The sequence below is a fragment of the Chrysochloris asiatica genome, unplaced genomic scaffold, assembly GCF_000296735.1.
Source record: "Chrysochloris asiatica unplaced genomic scaffold, ChrAsi1.0 scaffold00203, whole genome shotgun sequence".
NCBI lineage: Eukaryota > Metazoa > Chordata > Mammalia > Afrosoricida > Chrysochloridae > Chrysochloris > Chrysochloris asiatica.
Genome location: NW_006408721.1, coordinates 3,712,908 through 3,734,640, shown reverse-complemented (window position 1 = coordinate 3,734,640; position 21,733 = coordinate 3,712,908). Strand labels below are relative to the sequence as shown.

The 21,733-nt window shown below is 38.6% G+C and overlaps 1 protein-coding gene across 1 annotated transcript in view; it reads left to right on the top strand.

Annotated features, from left to right (window-relative positions):
* The window catches only part of RGSL1 (regulator of G-protein signaling like 1), a 98,794-nt gene that overhangs the window by 56,130 nt on the left and 20,931 nt on the right, over nt 1-21,733 (top strand). Inside the window, exons 11-15 of the mRNA XM_006872559.1 lie at nt 1,980-2,173; nt 3,841-3,958; nt 4,749-4,863; nt 9,613-9,742; nt 14,664-14,838. Of these exons, the coding sequence (XP_006872621.1) occupies nt 1,980-2,173; nt 3,841-3,958; nt 4,749-4,863; nt 9,613-9,742; nt 14,664-14,838 (732 nt within the window). The remainder of the gene's footprint in view (nt 1-1,979; nt 2,174-3,840; nt 3,959-4,748; nt 4,864-9,612; nt 9,743-14,663; nt 14,839-21,733) is intronic.

Here is a 21,733-nt window from a genome sequence, read left to right as displayed (position 1 = left end):
TAACCTCATATGCATGTGAAAGCTGGACAATGAATAAGAGAGACTGTAGAAGAATGATGCTTTTGAGTTATGGTGTTGGAGGAGAATATTGAAAGTACCATGGGCTGCCAAAAGAACCAATAGATCAGTTTGGAAGAAGTGCAGCCAGAGTGCTCCTTGAAGTCCAAGATGGCCAAACTTTGTCTCTCATACTTTGGACATATTGTCAGTAGAGACCAGTCGCTGGAGAAGGAATATCATATTTGGTAAGGTGGAAGGTCAGAGAAAAAGAGGAAGACCCTCACTTGAGATGGATTGGCAAAGTGTCAGCATCAATGGGTTCAAGCGTGGCAATGTTAGTGAGGTTGGCCCAGGATCAGGCAGTGTTTCATTCTGCTGTGCAGAAGGTTGCTATAAGTCAGTACTAACTCGATGGCACCTAACAACAACAACAAGTGAAATAAGTGAGGCAAAAGAGACTGCATGTTTTATAATTCCATTTATATGAAAAGTCCAAAAAGGGCAAATCTATGGAAATAGAAAGTGAATTATTAGTTGTCTGACTATGGAGTTGGGAATCATGATTAACTGTAAACAGTCAAAAGGGGTCTGATTTGCTGTTGAGTGCCAGTGAGTCAGTTCTGACCCACAGAGACCCTGTATAGGACTTTCAAGGAGGTGCTGGTGAGCTTGAAATGGCGACCTTGTGGTTCAAACTGATTTTGCAGTCTAGCTCATGAGCCCACAGCACAAAATGTGCTAAAACAGGGCTATGGTGATGGTTGGACACCATGATAAATTTGCTTAAAACTCATATGCTGTACATTTAAAACAAGTGTGTTTACTATACCTTAATAAAGTTGTTTGTTTTTTAATTGAGATGGCAGAATCAATTAAACATTAATGACACTTAGATGTGTGAGTTGGTTGTAGGTGGAAAAGGAAAAATTGCATAAAATTCTGGTTTTCTATTTCAAGAAATTAGATTGATGGTAACACTATTCTCTGAAATAGGGTAAATAAATGAGGAAGAACAAGTTGGTCAATTGCAGGTGTGTGTAGAGAGGTGTAAATAACAGCTATGATCTAAAGATGTTGTTGCTGTTAAGGGCTGCCGAGTCAGTCCTAACTCATAACAACTCTGTATAGCATTTTCAAGGAGCAGCTGGTGGATTTGAACTTCTGTTTGGTTCGCAGTCCAGTGCTGATCATGGAACTCAGGGTAGAGATTTGGAACTAGATAAAGAGTTTTACCAGCCTTCCTCGTATCAGTGAAAATTGGAACCACATAAGAGGCAGAGATTACACAAGGAAAAGACATAAATTAGAAAGAGAGAGGACTGCGGATACAACATCAGGAGTGCCTATATTTAAGGAGAGGAGTCCTGCTGGCACAGTGGTTTAGCCTTGGCTCCTAACTGAAGGGCTGGCAGTTTGAACTCATCCAGTGACTCTGAGGGAGAACAGGCTCAGTAACCTGCTCCTATAGAGTACAGCCTACTGAACTCTTAGGGGTAATTCTACTCTGTCATATAAGGTAACTGTGAGTCAAAAACTAGCTTTACAGCATCCAACAATAACAATATATCTAAAGAGCAGTGAAAGGAAAAATGAGCAGAGGACATCTAGAAATGTTTATCAATAGCTGTTAGATCAACCAGGCTTTGCCTCAGAGAATGACTACAACTGAGTAGTGGTTTTATATCCATAACGTAAAAGAGATAGTTCCCTTGAAGAAAATTATCCCCTTTAAAACACATTCTCTCCTTGCTCTTCCATTGATGTTGTCAAGTGACTGGACCAAGCTTAGGAAGGGGGGTTCATAATGGTTCAAGCTTATCTCTAAAGAAACAAGGGAATTAACCTATTCATCTATTATGCCCTTCACCTATGGCTATTGGCCCAATAGCCTGGAAGATACCTTTCCCATTTCTGAATCTGTACAGAATCTAGGGTCACCATCCCTTTCATTCCAACAATGATGTGTTTTTGTTTGCCAGAAACCTGACAGAAGTCCTGCTAAATGCACAACACTTAGACTGCTTCAGGGAGTTTCTCAAGGAAAGGAAAGGTGAAATCCCATTGCAGTTCGTGTTAGCTGTACAGAAGATCAATATTGAGACCAATGAAAAGTTGCAGAAGCCTCTCCTTGAAAATATCATCAAGACTTTCTTCCATGGCAGAGTCTCTGCTGGTATGTATCCCCTTTGCCATTCCTTGCTCCCTCGGTGCCTTAGGAGAGTAGTGCAAGAAAGAGACTGTCTTATGTGAGCATCACAAGAGAGCAGAACAGTGCAGAGGCCACATAGGGCAGAACTGAGAAATAAAGATTCAAAAGACCAGTGAAAGCTGAGAACAACAACAGTAATAAATCCAAAGTAGTAACACAAGTAAAAGAGGCCACAAGAAAAACACCTGCACATGTATCTTATCATTTAATTTAAAAAAAATTGTTGTGAAAAAAATGTAACTAACAAACCATTTTGATCATTTTTATGTGTGCAATTCTTCCCATCACATTTATTTAAACCAAAAAAGAACCTCATAAGGTTAGGATAGATAGCTTCATAGCTAGATGAGAAAGGTAAGACATAGAGAAGTGAAATAATGTGTCCAACTGATGGTACTTGAATTCATACTCAAGTCTTTTGACCCTCAAATCAACAAAGCTGTTAGATACCAAAGAAAAGCTGAAGTGTTGTCAAACCAATGGATTGTCAACACATTTGCACTGGAAAAAAACTTTCTGCTTGAAAATCTTTGTTTCCCAAAATTTGTCTTGTTTTCTAGTTGTGTCAAGTGGAAGAGTAAATTTGACCCTTTTAAATTTATCTTCCAATTAATTCTAGAGGGAAGAGGGGGAAAGCATGGCTCTACTATGTAAGTAAATACATCTACAGCAACCAACATGGCAATGCTGTTATTATTAAGTGCTGTTGAGTCAGCTCTGATTCGTAGTGACCCTTTATAGAATTTTTGAGGACAAGCTGGTGGGTTAGCGGTTCAGTGCTTATGCTACACCGCCACACCAGGACAACAGAGCCTTCTGTTTTGGTAAAGATTAATAGTAGATGGGAAGAAAGAATAATTTTTATGTGTTTATTAATTTGTCTTTTGCTGTGGCAAAACAATATAAGGTTATACATTTTATGCAAATAGAAATCAAAGGTAAAATTGGCAAATCTTTATTTGTAAGAAATCTTTATTTGTTGAATTCCAGGATGTTGAGCTTTGTATACCATTTTGAATGGGATAGAAGGAAAAGAGAAGCGTCAGATCCTGTCTCTGTTACATATTCAAGTCTTATTACTTCACACAGCCACCTCTGAAAACTTGGAGAATCATATGGCTCTAATAGTATTGATTTGTAATCTTGAATTCTCCACCTGCCCCATAAACTCAACTTTAATCCTGGACTCTTCTGCTGGCTCCCTATTTCCAACTGCCACTAAAAAGAAAATTTCAAATCAACTATGGAAATTAGTCTTTTAAAAAAGTCTTTCTCCTTAAGCACTCTGTAGGTTTGCTTAAAGGGGACATACAAATATAAACCATGTAAAAATTTGCTTTACAAATACAAAGGGGCCTTCCAAAATTTCCTAGACAAATTCCAATATCTTTTAATTTCATTTCTCCATGAACTTTTTGAGATCTCTTGTACACTTACACACATATAATGTTTCGAATGTGCTTTTGAGATTTTCAATCAAACCACAGTCAGGGTGGGGTGGGGGTGTTCAGAACCTAATTGGGTTCTGAGACAATGAGATTCTAAGATGAAAGCAAACTAGCAAACAAAAACACTAGTTCAGATACTGTAGACAAGAGGATGATTTTTTCCCCCCTCTTGCAATTTTTTAGAAGAAATGCTGCAGTGTAATGCACCCATTATCAAAGAAATCACTCACATGCGTAAAGTCAGTACTGACATGTTGTTCATGGCCCAAGGCTACGTCATAAGATCTCTGGAAGAAAAGTGGTGAGTATGCTCAGTGGTAGCCCTGCCTCTTTCTGCTCATTGGCTCCTGAAAGCACCTTGAATCAAGGAGAGTCCGTTCTCAAAGTCCTTTGTCAAAACTTCCCAAAGAAAGAACAAACCAAACTTATCTTGAAGACTTCTCTCTATCTACTCACACACATATAGTCCTGGTTTTTGGCCTCCAAAGGAACAACACAGTATTCATCTGGAGGGAGAGGTGGACATTAGCAAAGTAGGAAAATGTATTCTTTTAGTATCTCACCATATCCCTCTTTATATTTCTAGAATATTGCTGTTGTTTTAAGTCACATTGACCCTCTTAGACAGAAAAGAACTGCCCCTAAAAGTTTCCAAGGCTGAAATCTTCACAGTAGTTCATGGTGGTGTAGCGGTTAAGTCCTAAGCTAACGGAATAGTTTGAACCCATCAGCTGCTCCATGGGAGAAAGATGTGGCAGTCTGCTTCTGCAAACATTACAGCCTTGGATACTCTATTGTAATATAGGATCGCTATGAGTCAGACTCAGCTCGATGGCAATAGGTTTGATTTTTGTGTTTTTTTTTAAATATTTATGGAAGCAGACTGCCAACCTTTCTACCACTGACTTTAGTGGGTTTGAACAGCTGGACTTACAGTTAGCAATTGATCACTTAACTACTGTGCTACCAGGGTCCCTTTTTCACATTTCTATTCTTCCAAAAGCTGATAGAAGTCCACACTTTGGTTTGGCTGGTATCTTTCATCTGCCAGACTTTTGCCCACTTTGATATTCTTGGTCTCCTGCTGGCAGGTTTAAAGATTACCAAGATCAGTTCCCACTGCGTTCTCTGGAGGTTGAAACTGAAGTGCATGCTTCCCCTAGGAAGCTCTCAAGGACAGGAGTAAATTATCTACAAGAATCACAGGTCAGTGAGGAGGAAAGGGAAAACAAGATATGGAGAACTGAAAACCATTGTCTGTGCATTACCCTCACCATTTGGCAGTTTGTTATACGGTGGTAGCTTCCATACTGCTATGACACTGGAAGCTATGCACCAGTATTTCAAATACTAGCAAGGCTGTCGATGATTGATAGGTTTCAGTGGAACTATCAGACTAAGACAGACTAGCAAGAAAAGCCTGGTGATCTACTTCTGAACATTAGCCAATACAAACTCTATAGATCCCAATAGAATATTATTGGATACAGTGCTGGAAGATGAATCCCCTAGGTTGAAAGGCACTAGAATACACAGTGGTCACAGTAATGGTATCCAGCACACTAATGGTCATGAAGATCGTGTAGGGCTGAGCAAGTGAGTTTTAATTCTGTGATTCACAGCAGCATCAGGAGTTGCAGTTGACAAAATGACACCTGACAAAAGCATGTATGTGTTATCTACCATACAAAAACTTTTCACTGCTAGCCTATTCCATCACCAAAATGATTACATTTTCAGATAGGTTTGGAATCTCCAGTTCACAAAGAAAGAATTTGAGGCTCAGTTAAATTGTTACACTGGGGACTTAAGGGAATTGCCCTTCTTAAGGGAGTCTTCTCTACGCATAATTAGAACCAGAAGTTGGGCACATGGAGATCAAAGTGTTAGCTTTATTACTGCTAAAACCTAGTTTGGAGATCGTGGATTGGTCAAATGAGTTTGATTGCTTTCTGTGCACCAAAATTGGATTTATTTACATAATAGATCTAAATAATACATAATAGATGTATAAAACATAAATAATAGATGTAAATAATACATCTATTATTTACATACATAATAGAATGAGGAAATCATCCAGCAGTAGCATTAATATTACTTGCATGATTTAAAATCAGGTAAGGTGTACGTCAGAGTTTTAGCCTTTCACTATACTTATTTAATCTGTGTGCTGAACACATAAGCTAGATTATATGAAGATGACCATGTCATCAGGAGTGGAGGAAGACTCATTAACACACTGAGATATGTAAATGACACCACCTTGCTTATTGGAAGTGAAAAGGACTTAAAATACTTAATAATGAAGAGTAGAGACAACAGTCTTCAATATGGGTTACACCTCAATGTAAAGAAAATGAAAATTGACACAACTGGACCAAAAAACATCATGCTAAACAGAGAAAAGACTGAAGTTGTCAAAGACCTCATTTTGCTTAGACCCACAATCAATGCTCATGGAAGCAGCAATTCAGAAATCAAACAACATAATTCATTAGACAAATCTGCTGCAAAAGACCTCTTGAAAGTGATGAAGACTAAAGATGTCAGTTTGAGGACTAAGGTGTGCCTGATCCAAGCCATGGTATTTTCAGTCACCTCATATGCATGTGCAAGTTGAGCAATGATAAGAAAAACCATAGAATAATTGATGCATTTGAATTATGTTGTTGGCAAAAGAATATTGAAAGTACCAAGAACTGCCAGAAGAATGATCAAGTCTCTCCTAGAAGAAGTACAACCAGAATTCTCCTTAGAATCGAGAATGGCGATACGTTATCTCTGGTTCACTGAACATGTTGTTCATGGAGAAACATCATGGAGAAAGACATCATGATGACTGATAAAGTGGATGTTCAATGAACAAGATGGATTGACACAGTGGCAGCAACAATGGACTCAATCATAACAACAATTGTGAGTATGGCACAGAATCGGACAATTATTTTGTCCTGTGTGAATAGGGTAGATATGAGTCAGAATTGAGTCAATGACACCTATCAGCAAAAACAGCAATCCACCCAGTAACTGGTATAACTAAACAATTTAGGCTTCCTTTCCAGAGTGAGCCCCTTACTGTCTGACAAAGGGCAGACTTGAGCACAAGTCCTCTGCAGACAAGCTAATCCCAGAGAGAGAATGTGAAGGGCTGAGAATTGAGCAAGCACATTTTCTCATTTCAAACTTATCAATTATATAGCTTATTCCTTTTTTTTTTCATGGGAGAAGAAAAGAATGGAAGAAAGGGGAGATAGGGATGTTATTCAGAAAAACCTCTTCACATGGTATGAGCAAAGAAAAATCAATATGCCCCTTAAATCATCACTAGCTCATTGTATTGTAGAGTGGTCATTATTATCAAAATTTGAGTTCTACTCTGTCTGACTCTATGCAAAATATCTATGAATATAGTGCCATTCATCCACTCACTGCTCCAGAAATATGACAACACATGGCCCTCTTCCTCTTCCATGTTTCCTCCACACACTCCGTGTCAAAGTGTGATGAATATGTTGTTATTGTTGTTAGTTGCCATTGAATCAATTCTGAGAAGAACTGCTCCACAGAGTTTTCAAGCCTGTGAACTTGCAGAAGTCAGTTGCCAGGTATTTCTTTGAGCCACATCTCTAGGTGGAGTAGAACCATCAATCTTTCGGCCAGTAAATCTAGTACTTACTTAAATGTTTATGCCACCTAGGGACTACAAACAAGCACACTGCATTTTAATTTCAAGTGTGCTTTTTTTGTTCTGTGACTTTGGATAAAAGATGAAGAGATGCCAACATGTGCTAAATAAATGCCTACTTTTTGTCAAGTATTGCACTGTTGTTGTTAAGAGCCGTCCAGCCATCTCCAACTCCTAGTGACCCTGTATAGTTTCCAAGCAACAGCTGGTGAGTGTGAACTGCTGGCCTTGTGGTTAGCAGCAGTGTTTATTTTACATGCCACACCAGGGCTCCAGGATTGTATTTAAGTTTACATATGAGAGAAAGTCAAAATATATTACTACAAAATCATAGAAACAATTATTAAGCAAAAATATCAAAGTGTGGAACTACTGTTTCTCAACATATCCTCCTATGTCTACACACTTCTGCAGGTGGTGTTTCCATTTCTCTAGCCCTTCTCCCAAAGGATTCTGCAAACTTTGATTTACACGATGTCAAAGTGGCCATTTTGGCATCTTCAAGGGACTCAAATTGTGTTTCTTTTCAGTGATCTTTGAGTTTGAGGAACAAAAAGAAGTCCGAAAGGGCAAGATCAGTTCTACAGGGTGAATAGGGTAAGGCTACCCAGCACAATTCCCATAGGATACCCTTTGCTACACTTGAAGAATGAGCAGATGCATTGTTGAGATGAAAAAATCCCTCAGTACAACTCTCCTGGACTTTTTCTCACCAATGCAGTTTTCCATTTTCTTAAAACTTCTTTCTAAAAAGCTCCTGTGACTGTCCGTGTCTTTCAAGATTATCTATCAAGATGACCCTTTGGGAATCCCAAACAACAGTCACTATAACCTTCTGAACTGACCTCTCTGCTTTGAAATTAATTGGCTCAACAGATCCCCTCAAAAGACATTTTTTGTTGGATTTTTGTTTTTAAGAAGGACTCTAAGCAGACTGACACATGTGTATTATTGTGGGAACTTGTCTGCAGCCATCCACTGATATCAGAGACATGTTTAAACACATTTTGTTTAGGAAAACTCATGCATATATGATTTGGAATCCTACTAACAATAAGTATATATATATTTTTAACTTACCCTCATGTATAATAACTAACTCTCACCACAGTGCTGAAGACTATGGAGACATTTTAACAGAGGTTAAATAAGTGGACCCAAATTACATTATTAGGGAGAAGCTGACATTTCTAGACTCAGAAGTTACTGATCACAAATCCATGCTTTTTCTGCTTTGCTACTGCGGCTGGTTTTCCAAAGCCATGCTTAGATTGTATTTCAACAGAACTAGATGCTTAATGAGATTCTTTCTGGCTCTAAATATTAACTTCTCAATGGGTAAATGAACTGAAAAATGGTTGCTGGGTATCTATTAATAGACAGAGAAATTTATAAAATGTTTTTGCAAGTGTGTATGTGCGTGTCTTAGTTATCTAGTGCTGCTGCGACAGATATACCACAAGTCGATGACATTAAAAGGCAAATTTATTTTCTCACTGTTTAGGAACCTGGAAGTCGGATCCAGGGCACCAGCTTTAAGAGAAGCCTTTTTCTTTCTGTTGACTTTGGGGGCAAGTCCTTGCCTCTTCAGGCCTTGTTTCCTGCCTTGGAAACCTCTAAATGGCTTGACATCTATTTCACCACTTTCTGCTTATTGAATTGCTTGTTCAATCTCTTTTAAATCACACACAAAAAAAGAGAGATGAATGCAAAACACACTACACTAATCCTTCTTAATTAACATAACGACAAGCCATTCCTAAATGGAGGCTAGAATTTATAACACATATTTTGGGGGTGGGGGGGGGTGGGAGGCACAGTTCAATTCATAATATTGTGTGTGTGAATATGTCCACACACTTTTAAGTGCTTAGAAATGGTTCTATTGGTTTCCTTATTTCTTCAATGTTTCAAAGTTGGCCTGATCCATTATTCCCTTCTTGTGACTTACTTTTATCTCTTTACTTCCTGTTTGTAATGCTCACACTCTGCCCATTAACACATCTCAAATCTTCACTCAAGACTGTGGTTGAAGGAATCTGAGTAACTGCCCCAGCCATATCAGGCTGATGTCAGAGCTTTCATCTACCAGTTGTTTAATCTTGGGCAGGTTATACAAACTGTCTGACCTTAGTTCCCTGTGAAAATTAATCCCTTATAAAGGGATTGTGAGGAATAAATATACTGAATGCCAAGCTTCTGGTACACAGTACGCTTTCAGGAACAGCAATATCTAATAAATGCCTTCCCTCTCTCTCCTTCTCCAGAAGAAGGGCTGGCTGAAAATGATCAGCTTTATCAAGAGCTTTTGCAAGTACCGCAGATATATGTCAGATCCCATTAAGCGCCAGGAATTTCAAGACTATTTTCAACTAGAACTGCACAATAACAAGGAAAGTAAGTGACTTCACTCTTTACTCCCCTTCCGTGTTGTTATCTTATCCCAGATATGAACTTGCAGACTTTCTTGCTTGGGTGTCATGCTTGTATCAGCCTGAGGTCTAGCAAGAATATCAGACCCTGAGTCTACCACAGGCCTGCTGAGAAAGGATGCAAGCTCAGTTTCTGCTTAAGGAGCCAGCAAGGAAGAATATGCTTACTTAGTCCAAAGCACTACTGAAGTCTTCAATTTGCAAAATTATTTCCTTATATTGTTTAATTTGGCCTTTAAAAAAAAAGTTTTTAAATTTTTTTTTTGTTTTTATTTAAAAAAAAAATTTATTGTTGAGTCGATTCCAACTCACAGCAACTCATGTAGACTATACTCCAAAGGGTTTTCAAGGGCTGAATTTTCAGACTTAGGTAACCAGGCTTTTCTTCTGAGACACCTCTGGTAGATTCGAACCTTGAACCTCTCGGTTAGCAGTCAAATATTTCATAAGAAGTTGTGCAACAATTAATGCATGAGGCTACTAAGTGAAGGGCTGGAAGTTCGAGTCCACCCAGAGGTACCTAAAGAGCATGACCTAGAAAACCAATGAAAAATCTACCACTGAAAACTCTGTGTAACACAGTTCTGCTCTGATATACATAGGGTGGCCCTGAGTTCGTATGGAATCCTGGGCAATTGGTTTGTTTACAATAAAGCCACCTTTTATTGATCCCAAAGTATTCCCCTCATATTTATGAAGAGGCTTTATTAATCAGGTATCCCAAAGATCCTAACCTTACTTTTTTTTTTTTTTTTTATGGATTGAGTGAAGGTTCACAAAGCAGATAAACTTTCCATTCAATAACTCACACACATTTTGTTTCATCTCATTAAATGCAATCCTCACAATGTAACATCACTTGTCCCACTTTCTTCCTGTGTGTCTTCTTTCAATTCCTCTATCTTTCCTAACCCTTTTGAACTTTGCCCTTGGGTAAATGCTGCCTTTTTTATCTTAAATCGTTGATTATTCTAAGGTGTGTGTAACTCCCTAGTGTTGTTGTTCCCCTATTACTGTTGTTAATGTGCCTTCAAGCTGATTCCAACTCATAGCAACCTAGTAAAGGGTTTCTTAGAAGCAACTGGTGAGTTTGAACTGCCAACCTTGTGGTTCAAACCGACCTTGCAGTCCTGTGCTTACCCTACAGCACCTCACCAGAAGTCTGATCCCCTTATAGAGCTATTTATTGTTTGGCTGAAAATTAAGTCATGGAGATGGTTTTAGTTCCAGACCTGAGGGGTGACCTTAGGGGTGACTAAGGTCCATGGTCTCAGGCATTCCACCAGTCTCTATTCAATCAGTAAGTCTGGTCTTTTTAAAAGATTTGTAGTTTTATCCCTAATTGGTTTCCCACTGCAAACAAATGGCACCAACCATGCCTCCAACAATATTCTCAACTCATCTGCTAGGTCCAATTGTTCATTACTATGTCCACAGAGAACTCAGATACTATACTCCCAGTTATGTGGCTTATTAGGGAAGTTAACATGTTTCAATTTAGGGTCAGAAATGCTCAGAGCATAATTGTTTTAGTCAGGACAGGCTCTCCTCAGCTGTGCTCACAGGCAGGCCTCTCTCTGTCTGTTCAATGTTACAAAGTTGCTGATAAATGCCCACAGAACACATTGCTCTCCATGAGCCTCAGGTTGAAGGCACCTGACTCTAGCTCTGTGGTCATCAAACCTAGCTCCCCCATTTAAGTGCATGGAGACACCCCACTCTGTAAGCATGCCTCCTGCCCCAAAGCACTCCATTTTACTTGTTCTGTGCGTTGGGAATCCCACTGCTCTGTCTTGTGCTCTGGCTCTTGGTTCTGCCGCTACTTCTCCTCTGCCATTCTTACAATGTCACAGCTCTCTGTCCCTGGGTCAAGGAGCGTCAATGCTCGGGAATCTCAGAGTTCAAAGGACACACTCCAATCTTGGATATTTCTTCTTGGATGGTAGTGATACCTTGCTCCTGCTTCTGAGAAGGTTCGTTTTATACTATGAGTTCCAAGTTTTTACAATCACAATGAATCTTATCATCCAAACAGGATCTTCTTCTACCTTCTCTTACTCAGACCCATCAGGAAGAGAGTCCTTTGGTGTAAATAAAAAAAAAGATTAAAGCTAGAAGAGACATTAAATAATTCATGATGTCACCACACTCAATCCAAGACATTCTAATGTGATCCCTTTCAGAGCAGTAGATAGTGGTAGCCAGGCATTATCTAGTTTTTTGGTCTCAGAGTCATGGTAACTGATGTTCCCATGGTTCATTAGTCGATTGAAAGATTTCCATGAATCTTCAATTTTCATCAACCTTCTTTTTTCTTGACAGGGAGAGTTCAATAGTTGTACCTTAGATGACCACTCATGAGCTTTTAAGACCCTAGTCGCTATTCACCAAAGTAAGATGTAGAACATTGTCTTCATGGACTATATTATGCCTTGTCTTTGTGGACTATATTATGCCAATTGACCTTCATGTTCCTTGAGGCTATGGTCCTGAGCTCCCAAACCCAGCAACTCATTCCCTCAAGGTGTTTGGTTATACCAAAGACATTATCATAGTTTTGTTCCCTGTATGTTCCACTACATTCACAAATATATTTGCAGCAAAGGTAAATACACGTGTACAAATACCCTCTGTCAAACCTATATATAAATGTGTTGGTGTGCTTCCACTCTCCCTCCTGCTTCTATTCAGTTTGCATGTCTCTCCATGCATTACTCTTAGGTCACCATGATTGTAGGATTGTGAATATAACAGTATTTACCTGTGTTGCCTTTAACTCTTGCACACTTCTATGTCTTCTTTACCTCCATCATTTTTGCTGACTTGCTTCTCACTGCATATTGCCTTCTACGTCCTTATTTCTTCCATTTGTTTTGACATCTCTACACTGGAGAACAAGTTTCAGAGCCTCTTCTGACATCCAATTTTGGTCTTTTCTTTCTTTTCTATCTTTTTAATGACCTTTTGTTTTCTTTTGTTGTATGATGTTCTTGATGTCATCCCACAACTCTTCTGGTTTTCGATCATTAGTATCTAATACATCAAATCTGTTATTGAGATGATCTCTAAATTCAGGTAGGATATGTTCAAGCTCATATTTTGTTTCTTATGGACTTGTTTTAATTTTCTTGAGCTTCAGCCTGAACTTGTATATGAACAATTGATGGTCTGTTCCACAGTCTGCCCCTGGCCTTGTTTTGGCTGCTGATATGGCTTTCCACAGATGTAGTCAGTTTGATTTCTGTGTATTCTATGTGGTGAAGTCTGCATGTATAGTCGCCTTTTTATGTTGTTTTAAAAAAGGCATTTGCAATGAAGAAGTCATTGGTCTTGCAAAATTTTATCCTGTGATCTCCAACATCATTTCTATCACCAAGGTCATATTTTCCAACTACTGATCTTTCTTCTTGGTTTAAAACCTTTGCCTTCCAATCACCAGTAATTATCAATATATCTTGATTGCATGTTTGATCAATTTCATAGTGAAGAAGTTGGTAGAATTGTCTAACTTTATCATCTCTGGCTTTAGTGGTCGGTGCATTAATTTGAATGATAGTGGTATTAGCTAGTCTTCCTTGTAGGCGTATGGATAGTATCCTATCACAGACAGCATTATACTTCAAAACAGATCTTGAAATGTTCTTTTTGATGATGAATGTGACTCCATTCCTCTTCAGTTTGTCATTCCAGGCATAGTAAACCATGGAATTGTTAGATTCAAAATGACCAATACCAGTCCATTTCTGCTCACCATTGCCTAGGATATTGATATTTATGTGTTCTGCTTCATTCTTGACAACTTCCAATTTTCCTAGATTCATACTTCATACATTCCATGTTTCAGTTATTAATGGATGTGTACAGCTGTTTCTCTTCATTTGTAGTTGTGTCCCACCAGCATGTCCTAAAAACTTTACTTCATTTGCATCATCATGGTCAACTTTTAGGAAGTAGCTCGTCCCCTGCTGTATTCTGAGTGCCTTCTAACCTGAGATGTTCATTTTCCAGTACTCTATCTGTCAATATTCTGGAATTATTTCTTGTGTTTCAGTATTCAATATTATGGTGCTACCTGACAGTGTTTCATCACTATTCATAAGGTTTTCAGTGGCTAATAATTCAGAAGTAGTCTGCCTTCCTTTCTGCCGGGTCTGTATATTAGTCTGGAAGTTCAGTTGAAACCTGTCCACCATGGGTGACCCTGCCAGAATTCAAAGTATTGGTGAAATAACTTCCAGTATCACAGCAACATGCAAGACAACACAGTACAATCAACTGACAAACAAGTGGTGATCACATGAGATACGGTCCTGTTTCATTTTTCTGCAAATGGATAACAAGGTTTGGCAACACCATTTGTCAAAAAGACTGTCTCCTCCTCATCTAGGATATTTCAACACTTTTTCAAAGATTGTTGTTGTTGCTGTTGTTAAGAGCCATTGAGTTGGTTCTGACTCATAGAGACCCTGTATAGGGTTTCTGAGGAGCGGCTGGCATCAACCTTGCAGTCTAGCGTATTAACCCGCAGCACCACACCAAACCGTCCACCATGGGTGACTCTGCTGGCATTTAAAATACCAGTGGGATAGTTTCCAACATCACAGCAACACGCGAGCCACCACAGTGTGACAAACATATAATAATGATTTTTTAAAAATACATATGTTGTCATAGCATCTTGGAAGATGACTTTTTTATTAGTTCATCAAATCTGAAGAAAAAGTTGAGCCTAATGGTAAAGTATGACAGTTTCAAAAGACCCAAAGATGGTCCATAATTTTGTATTTGTATTTTTTTCTTTCCATTTCAGTTGTGCCCAAATTGAAGACTCCGGATTTAAGAGTGGATTGAGAAGTCAGTTTAATTCCATTCTCTTTCTCACTCAGACTTCACTGTACCAGTAAACCCACCAGGACGTCCAGGCACAGTCCTTCCTAACATCCGGAACACAGACCATGAGAGTGAAGAAGGAACACTTGTAAAGCGCCGTATCTTTGGCCACAAGATTGTCACCGTAAACTTTTTGATGAATGACATAAATTTCTTTCATGAAATGGAAAAGTAAGTATCTCACCTCTCCTTTCCCTCAGGGCCTTAGATCCAAAGTGCCTCCCAGCAAAGACTGACTTGGCTTATACACAGCACAGTGAGTTCAGACCTACCAGGCAGGAGTCTCCATCTGAAAATCTCATGAATGCTGTGGATGTGTCAAGTTCTGACTTTCTTTCCTTTAACTCCTAATGGCTTGTCAGTGTTTGGGGGTTCCTTATTCCCAGGAAGTTAAAACTTTTTTCATTATTTGTAAATATGATAGAAGTCATTTTATATGGCACCACTGCATTGATAGTTCTTAGTTACAGCCAGGAATTATAATAATAAAAATTGTGTCTGTGTTTGTACATGTATGCATGCATGTGTGTATATATATAACGAGAGAGAGAGGAGCCCTGGTGTGGCACTGTGTGTTAATTAATGCACTGGACTGCAAAGTTGGTTTGAATCACAAGGTTGGTGGTTGAAGCTCATCAGCTGCTCCTTGGAAATGCATAGGGTCGCTAGGAGTCGGAACCAACTCGACAGCACTTAACAACAAAAAGAGAGACATTAAATGGAAATTTAACTAAAACAGTTTCAGATTCAGTCAATTCCCGGAGCCTTGTTTTTCCCCAATGCCTTCAGTGCAGCTTGGACCTCTTTCCTCAATACCATTAGTTCTTAATCATATGCTACCTCTTTTTGGTACAATGACTCTGTAATCCTTCTATCATATTTTAATGTTTCCTGGTTCATTCAATATTTTGCCCATAGAATTCTTCAGGATTAAAATCTGAGGCTTGAATTTTTCTTCAGTTTAAAAAATACAGAACATGTTTTTTCCCTTTTGGTTTTCTAACTCCAGGTCTTTGCATTTTTCATTATAGCACCATACTTTGTCTTCTCAAGCTGCCTTATGAAAGCTTCTGTTCAGTGCTTTTACCTCCTCATTTTATATATCTTCTTTAGCTTCCCTACACTTAAATGCAAGTTTCAGAGTTTCAGCTGACTTCCATTTTGGTCTTTTCTTTCTAACCTGTCTTTTTAATGACATTTTGTTTTCTTCCTCTATGATATTCTTGGTGTTATCCCACAGCTCTTCTGGTTTTTGATCATTAGTGTATAATACACCAAATCTGTTCTTAAGATGGTCTCTAAATTCAGGTAGGATATATTCAAGGTGATATTTTGGTTTTTGTGGACTTGTTTTAATCTTCTTCAGCTTCAGCCTGAACTTGCATATGAATAATTGATGGTCTGTTCCACATTCTGCCCCTTTTGGCCTTGTTTTGGACGGTGATATGGAGCTTCCCCCCCATCTCTTTTCATAGATGTAGTTAATTTGATTCCTGTTTATTCCATCTGGTGAGGTCCAGGTAATTGTTTATGTTGTTGGAAAGAAAGGGATTTGCAATGGATGCCATTGGTCTTACAAAATTGTTTCATAAAATCCCCAGCATTGTTTCTATCATCAAAGCCATATTTTCCAAATACTGACCCTTCCTTTTTGTTTCCAACTTTTGCATCCCAATCACCAGTAATATTCAATGCATCTTGATTGCATGTTTGATCAATTTCAGAATGAAGAAGTTGGCAAATTCTTCAATTTCATCATCATTGGCTTTAGTGGTTGGTGCATATCTTTGAATAACTGTGTTATTACTGGCCTTCCTTGTTGTAGTTGTTAAGTACCATCGAGTCAGTTCTGACCCATAGCAACCCTATATAGGGTTCCCAAGCAGTGGCTGGTGAGTTTGAACCGCCGACCTTGCAGTTCAAACTGACCTTGCAATCCAGTGCATTATCCTGAGCGCCATACCAAGACTCCAATCTTTCTTATTGTTATTGTTATTGTTACGTGCCATTAAGTCGACTTCGACTAATAGTGACCCTATAGAGGGTTTCTGAGGAGCAGCTGATGTGTTTGAACTTCCAACTTTGTGGTTTGCAGTCCAGCGCCACACCAGAAGTCCTAGTCTTCCTTAAAGGCTTCTGGATATTATCCTATCACAGACACCATTGTATTGAGGATCTTAAAATCCTCTTTTTGACAATGAGTGTGACTCTATTCCTCTTCAATTTTCCATTCCCCACATAGCTGTATGATTCAGTGCTCCACTGCTATTCATAAGGCTTTCAATGGCTAACCTCTCAGAAGTAGTTCATCTCCTTCCTAGTCTGACTTAGTCTGGAAGCTCTACTGAAACCTATCAACCATGGGTGACCCTGCTGGTATTTAAAATACTGGTGGCATAGCTTCCAGAATTACAGCAACACACAAGTCACCACAGTATGATGAGTGGACAGATGAGTTGGGGTAAACAGCCATATACACATATTCTTTGTCAAATCTCTATGTTTGTAGGTATACATACTCCCTTTCTTCTCCCACACCCATTCTGCCTGTATGTCTAGCCATGTATCTACCCATACATCACCATTATTGCAAGATTGTGTCTAAAGCAGTATTTTCCTTTGTTGCTTTTAACTCTTGTCATCCTCATTTCTTCTCATGCCTTCTATCATTCTTTTGCCAACCTTCTTATTGGTATTTTGCCTTCTCCTTCGCCCAATTTAACAGATGTCTGCCCTCTAGCCAGTAAATTACTCCTCCTTTTCTCCCATCCCTGGTAATCCTCAAAGAATATTTTTCCTAGTGCGAAAAACTTTCTTGACTTTTTAAAAGAATGGTTTGATACAATATATATCCTTTGGGGATGGACTCATTTCGCTCAGCATATTGTCCTCCAGCTTCAGCCATGTTATTTGGTGTTTCACAGATTCATTCTTGCTCTTTAACATTTCATTTTGCTAGCTGATTGTTGTTCTTGTTGTGCCGCTGGTTTGTCTGTTTCACACAATTTTCTGTGCTGTTGTTTCAGTGTTTACTAAATCTTCATGGTCTTCCTCTTTTTCATTTTGATGAGAAGGTTTATTCATTTTCTTTGAGACTGCTCTGTAATGTATTCTTTTTTTTCTTTAAGTTTAAAATAGTCTGTTTTATCGTAAAATCTACTTAACTGCCTCCCCATTTGGAAGTTCTGTAACTACACTATTTCCTTTTTTGGCTTTGTAATTGTCTTCATTATAAATTGATATCACTAGTTCCTTAGTTTCAGTATTTTAGGTTTATTTTACTTTGGATACTTCTTCTGCATCTGGGTTGAATTCTGACTGAGATTGTCATGTGTGCTAATCTTAGGTTGTTGTCTGCTGTTATTGGTTCTTTGTCCAAATAGCTCTCTTTAATAGTTTTTGTGAAGCTGGTATGGTTTTGTTTTTATGCATTCTTTTTTAAAATTTTCCATTGTGAATGAAGTGAAGGTTTACCAAGCAGTTTTACAGCCAACAAATCACACACTTTGTTTCATCTCGATGATTACAATCCTTTCCATGCAACAACAGTTATCCCATTGCCTCCCTGTGGTTCCTATTTCCATTCCACCCTCCTTCCCAACCCCTCTGAACCTTGTCACCAGGTAAATGATGCCCTTTGATGGTATAATAGCATACCATTATATGGTGAGCAAATCTCACTAGTGTTGTTGTCCCTTATATATCTACTGCTTGGTTGAAAATTGGGCCATGAGGAGGAGTTCTGTTCCAGGCCTGAAGAGTGGCCTAGGACCATAGTCTCAGCTTCCTCTAGTCTCTTTCTGGTTGGGTGGGCAGGGGAGAGGTGAGAGGGTGGCAGGCCCTGCCTTACATGAAGCTCCTATAGGCCTAGGTGTTATCTATGATCAGGACACCTAATCCAGAAGTAATGTGTGCAGGCTCTAAAAGAGGCATCCTAAAGATGGCTGAGGTTAGGGTATTTGTTCCCAAAAGGAATTCTGTCAGGCTCAGGGGCAGCTGGGCACATGGTAGCTGTTTATGGGAATCCCTGCATGTTGAGGGCTGGTCTGAGGAGGCAGAGTTGATTTGACTCCAGACCAGGGATAGTAGACCTGGAACCTGACTCACAACAGCATGGCTCTGGCCTCAGACAGAGAAGGTGCTCTGAGGGGATGTGTGAGGCTGGAGGCTGGCCAGCTCTGTTATCACCAGGAGAGCGAGGGGAATAAGAGAGCTTCACACAGTTATTGTCACCAATCACTGGTGTGCATCTGAACCCTAAGTCAACATCTGGATCCAGTACTGCTCACAAAAATTCAAGTTAGCTGTGCTAAGTCAGACCAGCCTACAGTTCACCCATATGTCTCCTGTCTCATCACTCTATTCAGCTTATTCTTCTGGTTAGTATTCAATCCACTTCTATATCCTTTCCTATGAATCCCAGGGTCCCAAAATTATCATCTATATGTTTCCTTTGGTTTTTCATATCTTTTTTGTAGAAAGTCTGTGTAGCATGTCTGTCTAGTCTGCCATTCTGCCAGAAATCTATCCAACAGCAATTTTTTTTAAAGCAGTTTTCCTTTACTGGAATACTCCTAAGCATTCAAATTTCTTTTCATAGAAACAACAATTTTTCTTTTCACATTTGTATTTTACCAGTTTACACAAATTATTAATTAAAATAGCAAATATAATAAGAAAAAAATGTTTGGAAGGAAAACGTGACTCTTGGTAACCATCTGCCTCAACTAATTTGAGCAGAAGTGTGAGGGTAAAACAGACAAGGCCTACTAGTGTGTGGTTGATTTGTCATGAGCATCATCAGTAAATTTGTTAGAAAAATGAAGAGTACCAAGTAACCCAGTACATTAGTTGTTGTTGTTGTTGTTGTTGTTTTTATGTGCCGTGGAGTTGGTTCTGACTCATAGCGACCCTGTACAGGGTTTCCGAGGCTGGAAATCTTTACAGGAGCAGAAAGCCTCCTCTTTCTCCTGGAGAACAGCTGGTAGTTTCGAACTGCTGACCTTGCGGCTCACAGCCTGATTCGTAACCACTACGCAACCAGAGCTTCTTTAGTTAGGGGAGTTTATTTAAGAGATCTTCCACTGCACCCCAATGAGGGATTTACTTCAGTTTCGCAAACTAAAGTTTATCAATTGTTTACTCTATATTGATCATTAAATAAAACTGTTATGATATAATAAAGGACATTATACATTGATGAAAAAGAACAATAATTCAATAATAATTATACATATATGCATCTAACAAGAGAGTCCCCAAAGGATATGAAGCAAATATTGATTGGGAGAAATTATTCTATAATAACAAAATATTTAAACCAAGAATGAATAAGTAAATATCAGACTTCAACATTATTATAAAGCAACTGATTGACTGATTACTGCTGTAGAGTCAGTTCCGACTCATAGCAACCCTGTACAGGGTTTCTGAGGCTGTAAGTCTTTGCAGGAGCAGAAAGCCTCATCTTTCTCCCATGGAGCAGCTGGTAGTTCTGAATTGCTGACCTTGAGGTTAGCAGTCCAACTCTTAACCATTATGCTACCAAAGCTCCTTGTAAACTAAATAGATATAACAAATATATAGAACACTGCACCTATTAAATCAGAATAATACATGTTCTTATTTATATATTTTTATTGCATATTCTTCTTAAGTGCACATAAATCATTCCCCAGGATAGCCTATGTTAGGCAACAAATCAAGTTTCAATAAAGGTTGAAATAACACACAGTTATCTTCTATGGCAAGGAGCTCTGATAGCGTAGTGGTTACGAATTGGGCTGTGAACCACAAGGTCAGCAGTTCGAAACTGCCAGCTGTTGTGTGGGAGAAAGATGAGGCTTTCTGCTCCCGTAAAGATTTACAGCCTTGGAAACCCTGTACAGGGTAAGGGTCGGAACCAACTCCATGGCACATAACAACAACAACAACAACAACAACAATCTTCTCTGACTACAAGGGCATGAGACTAGAAATTAGTCACAAAAAGAAAACTGAAAATTTTACAAAGATGTGGAAATTAAATAACACACTTTTAAACAGCTAATGGCAAAAGAAAGAAATCACAAAGGAAATAATAAAATACTTTGATATGAATAAAAAATAAATTACAACATGCCAAAACTTATGGGCTGCAGCAAAGGCAGACTCAGGTAAATTTATAGCTATAAATACCTACATAATAAATCATCTAATTTGCAAAATTCCAAATAAATCATCTAATGTGCACCTTGAGAAACTAGAAAAACAAAAGCAAATTAAGCCCATTGCTAGCAAAAGGAAGGAAATAATAAAGATTTAAATGGAGGTAAATGAAATAGAGAATAAAAAACAACAAAAAAGGCACAAAATTAAAAGTTGGTTCTTTCAAAAAAGATCAGTACAATTTAAATCTTTAGCTACTCTGACAAAGAAAAAAGTAACTGAAATTAGAAATAAAAGTAAGAACATTACTATAATCTTGCAGAAATCAAAAGCACTATAAGAGAATATCATGAGCAATTATATATCAGCATATTAAATAATCGACATGAAGTGGAAATTTTTCTAAAAACATGTGATTTACGTAAACTGATTCGAGAAATAAAAATTTCAACAGAACTATAACAAGTAAACAGACTGAATTGGTAATAAAAAATCCTCCCCCCAAATAAAAATAGACTACATAATTTTACTGCTAATTTCCACAAAACATTTTAAGAAGAATTAACCTCATCGGGAGCTGTGGGTGGGGAACATGTCAGATTCAGAGTTTGGCAGAAAGTGGGACCGGTGCTTGGCTCATGCAGTCATGAAGACAGGTACTGGTTTGGGCTTAGAAATTATTTTCTCACTTACCCTCTTTAAAAGAAGAATGTGGCCATTAGCCTTTGGTTCTAGCATAGGATTGAGAATGAACTGCTCCAACTGTCAGCATGATTTCCAGGCCTCATATTTTCATCATAGAAAACTTGTCAAAAAAACAGTGACAGGGAGGCAGGGCTTGATGGCGGCTAGGGTGGAGGTGCACTGAAGTTCGCCATCAGCCATACCACAGAATACTAGGCAAAGCAGATCCAGGGCA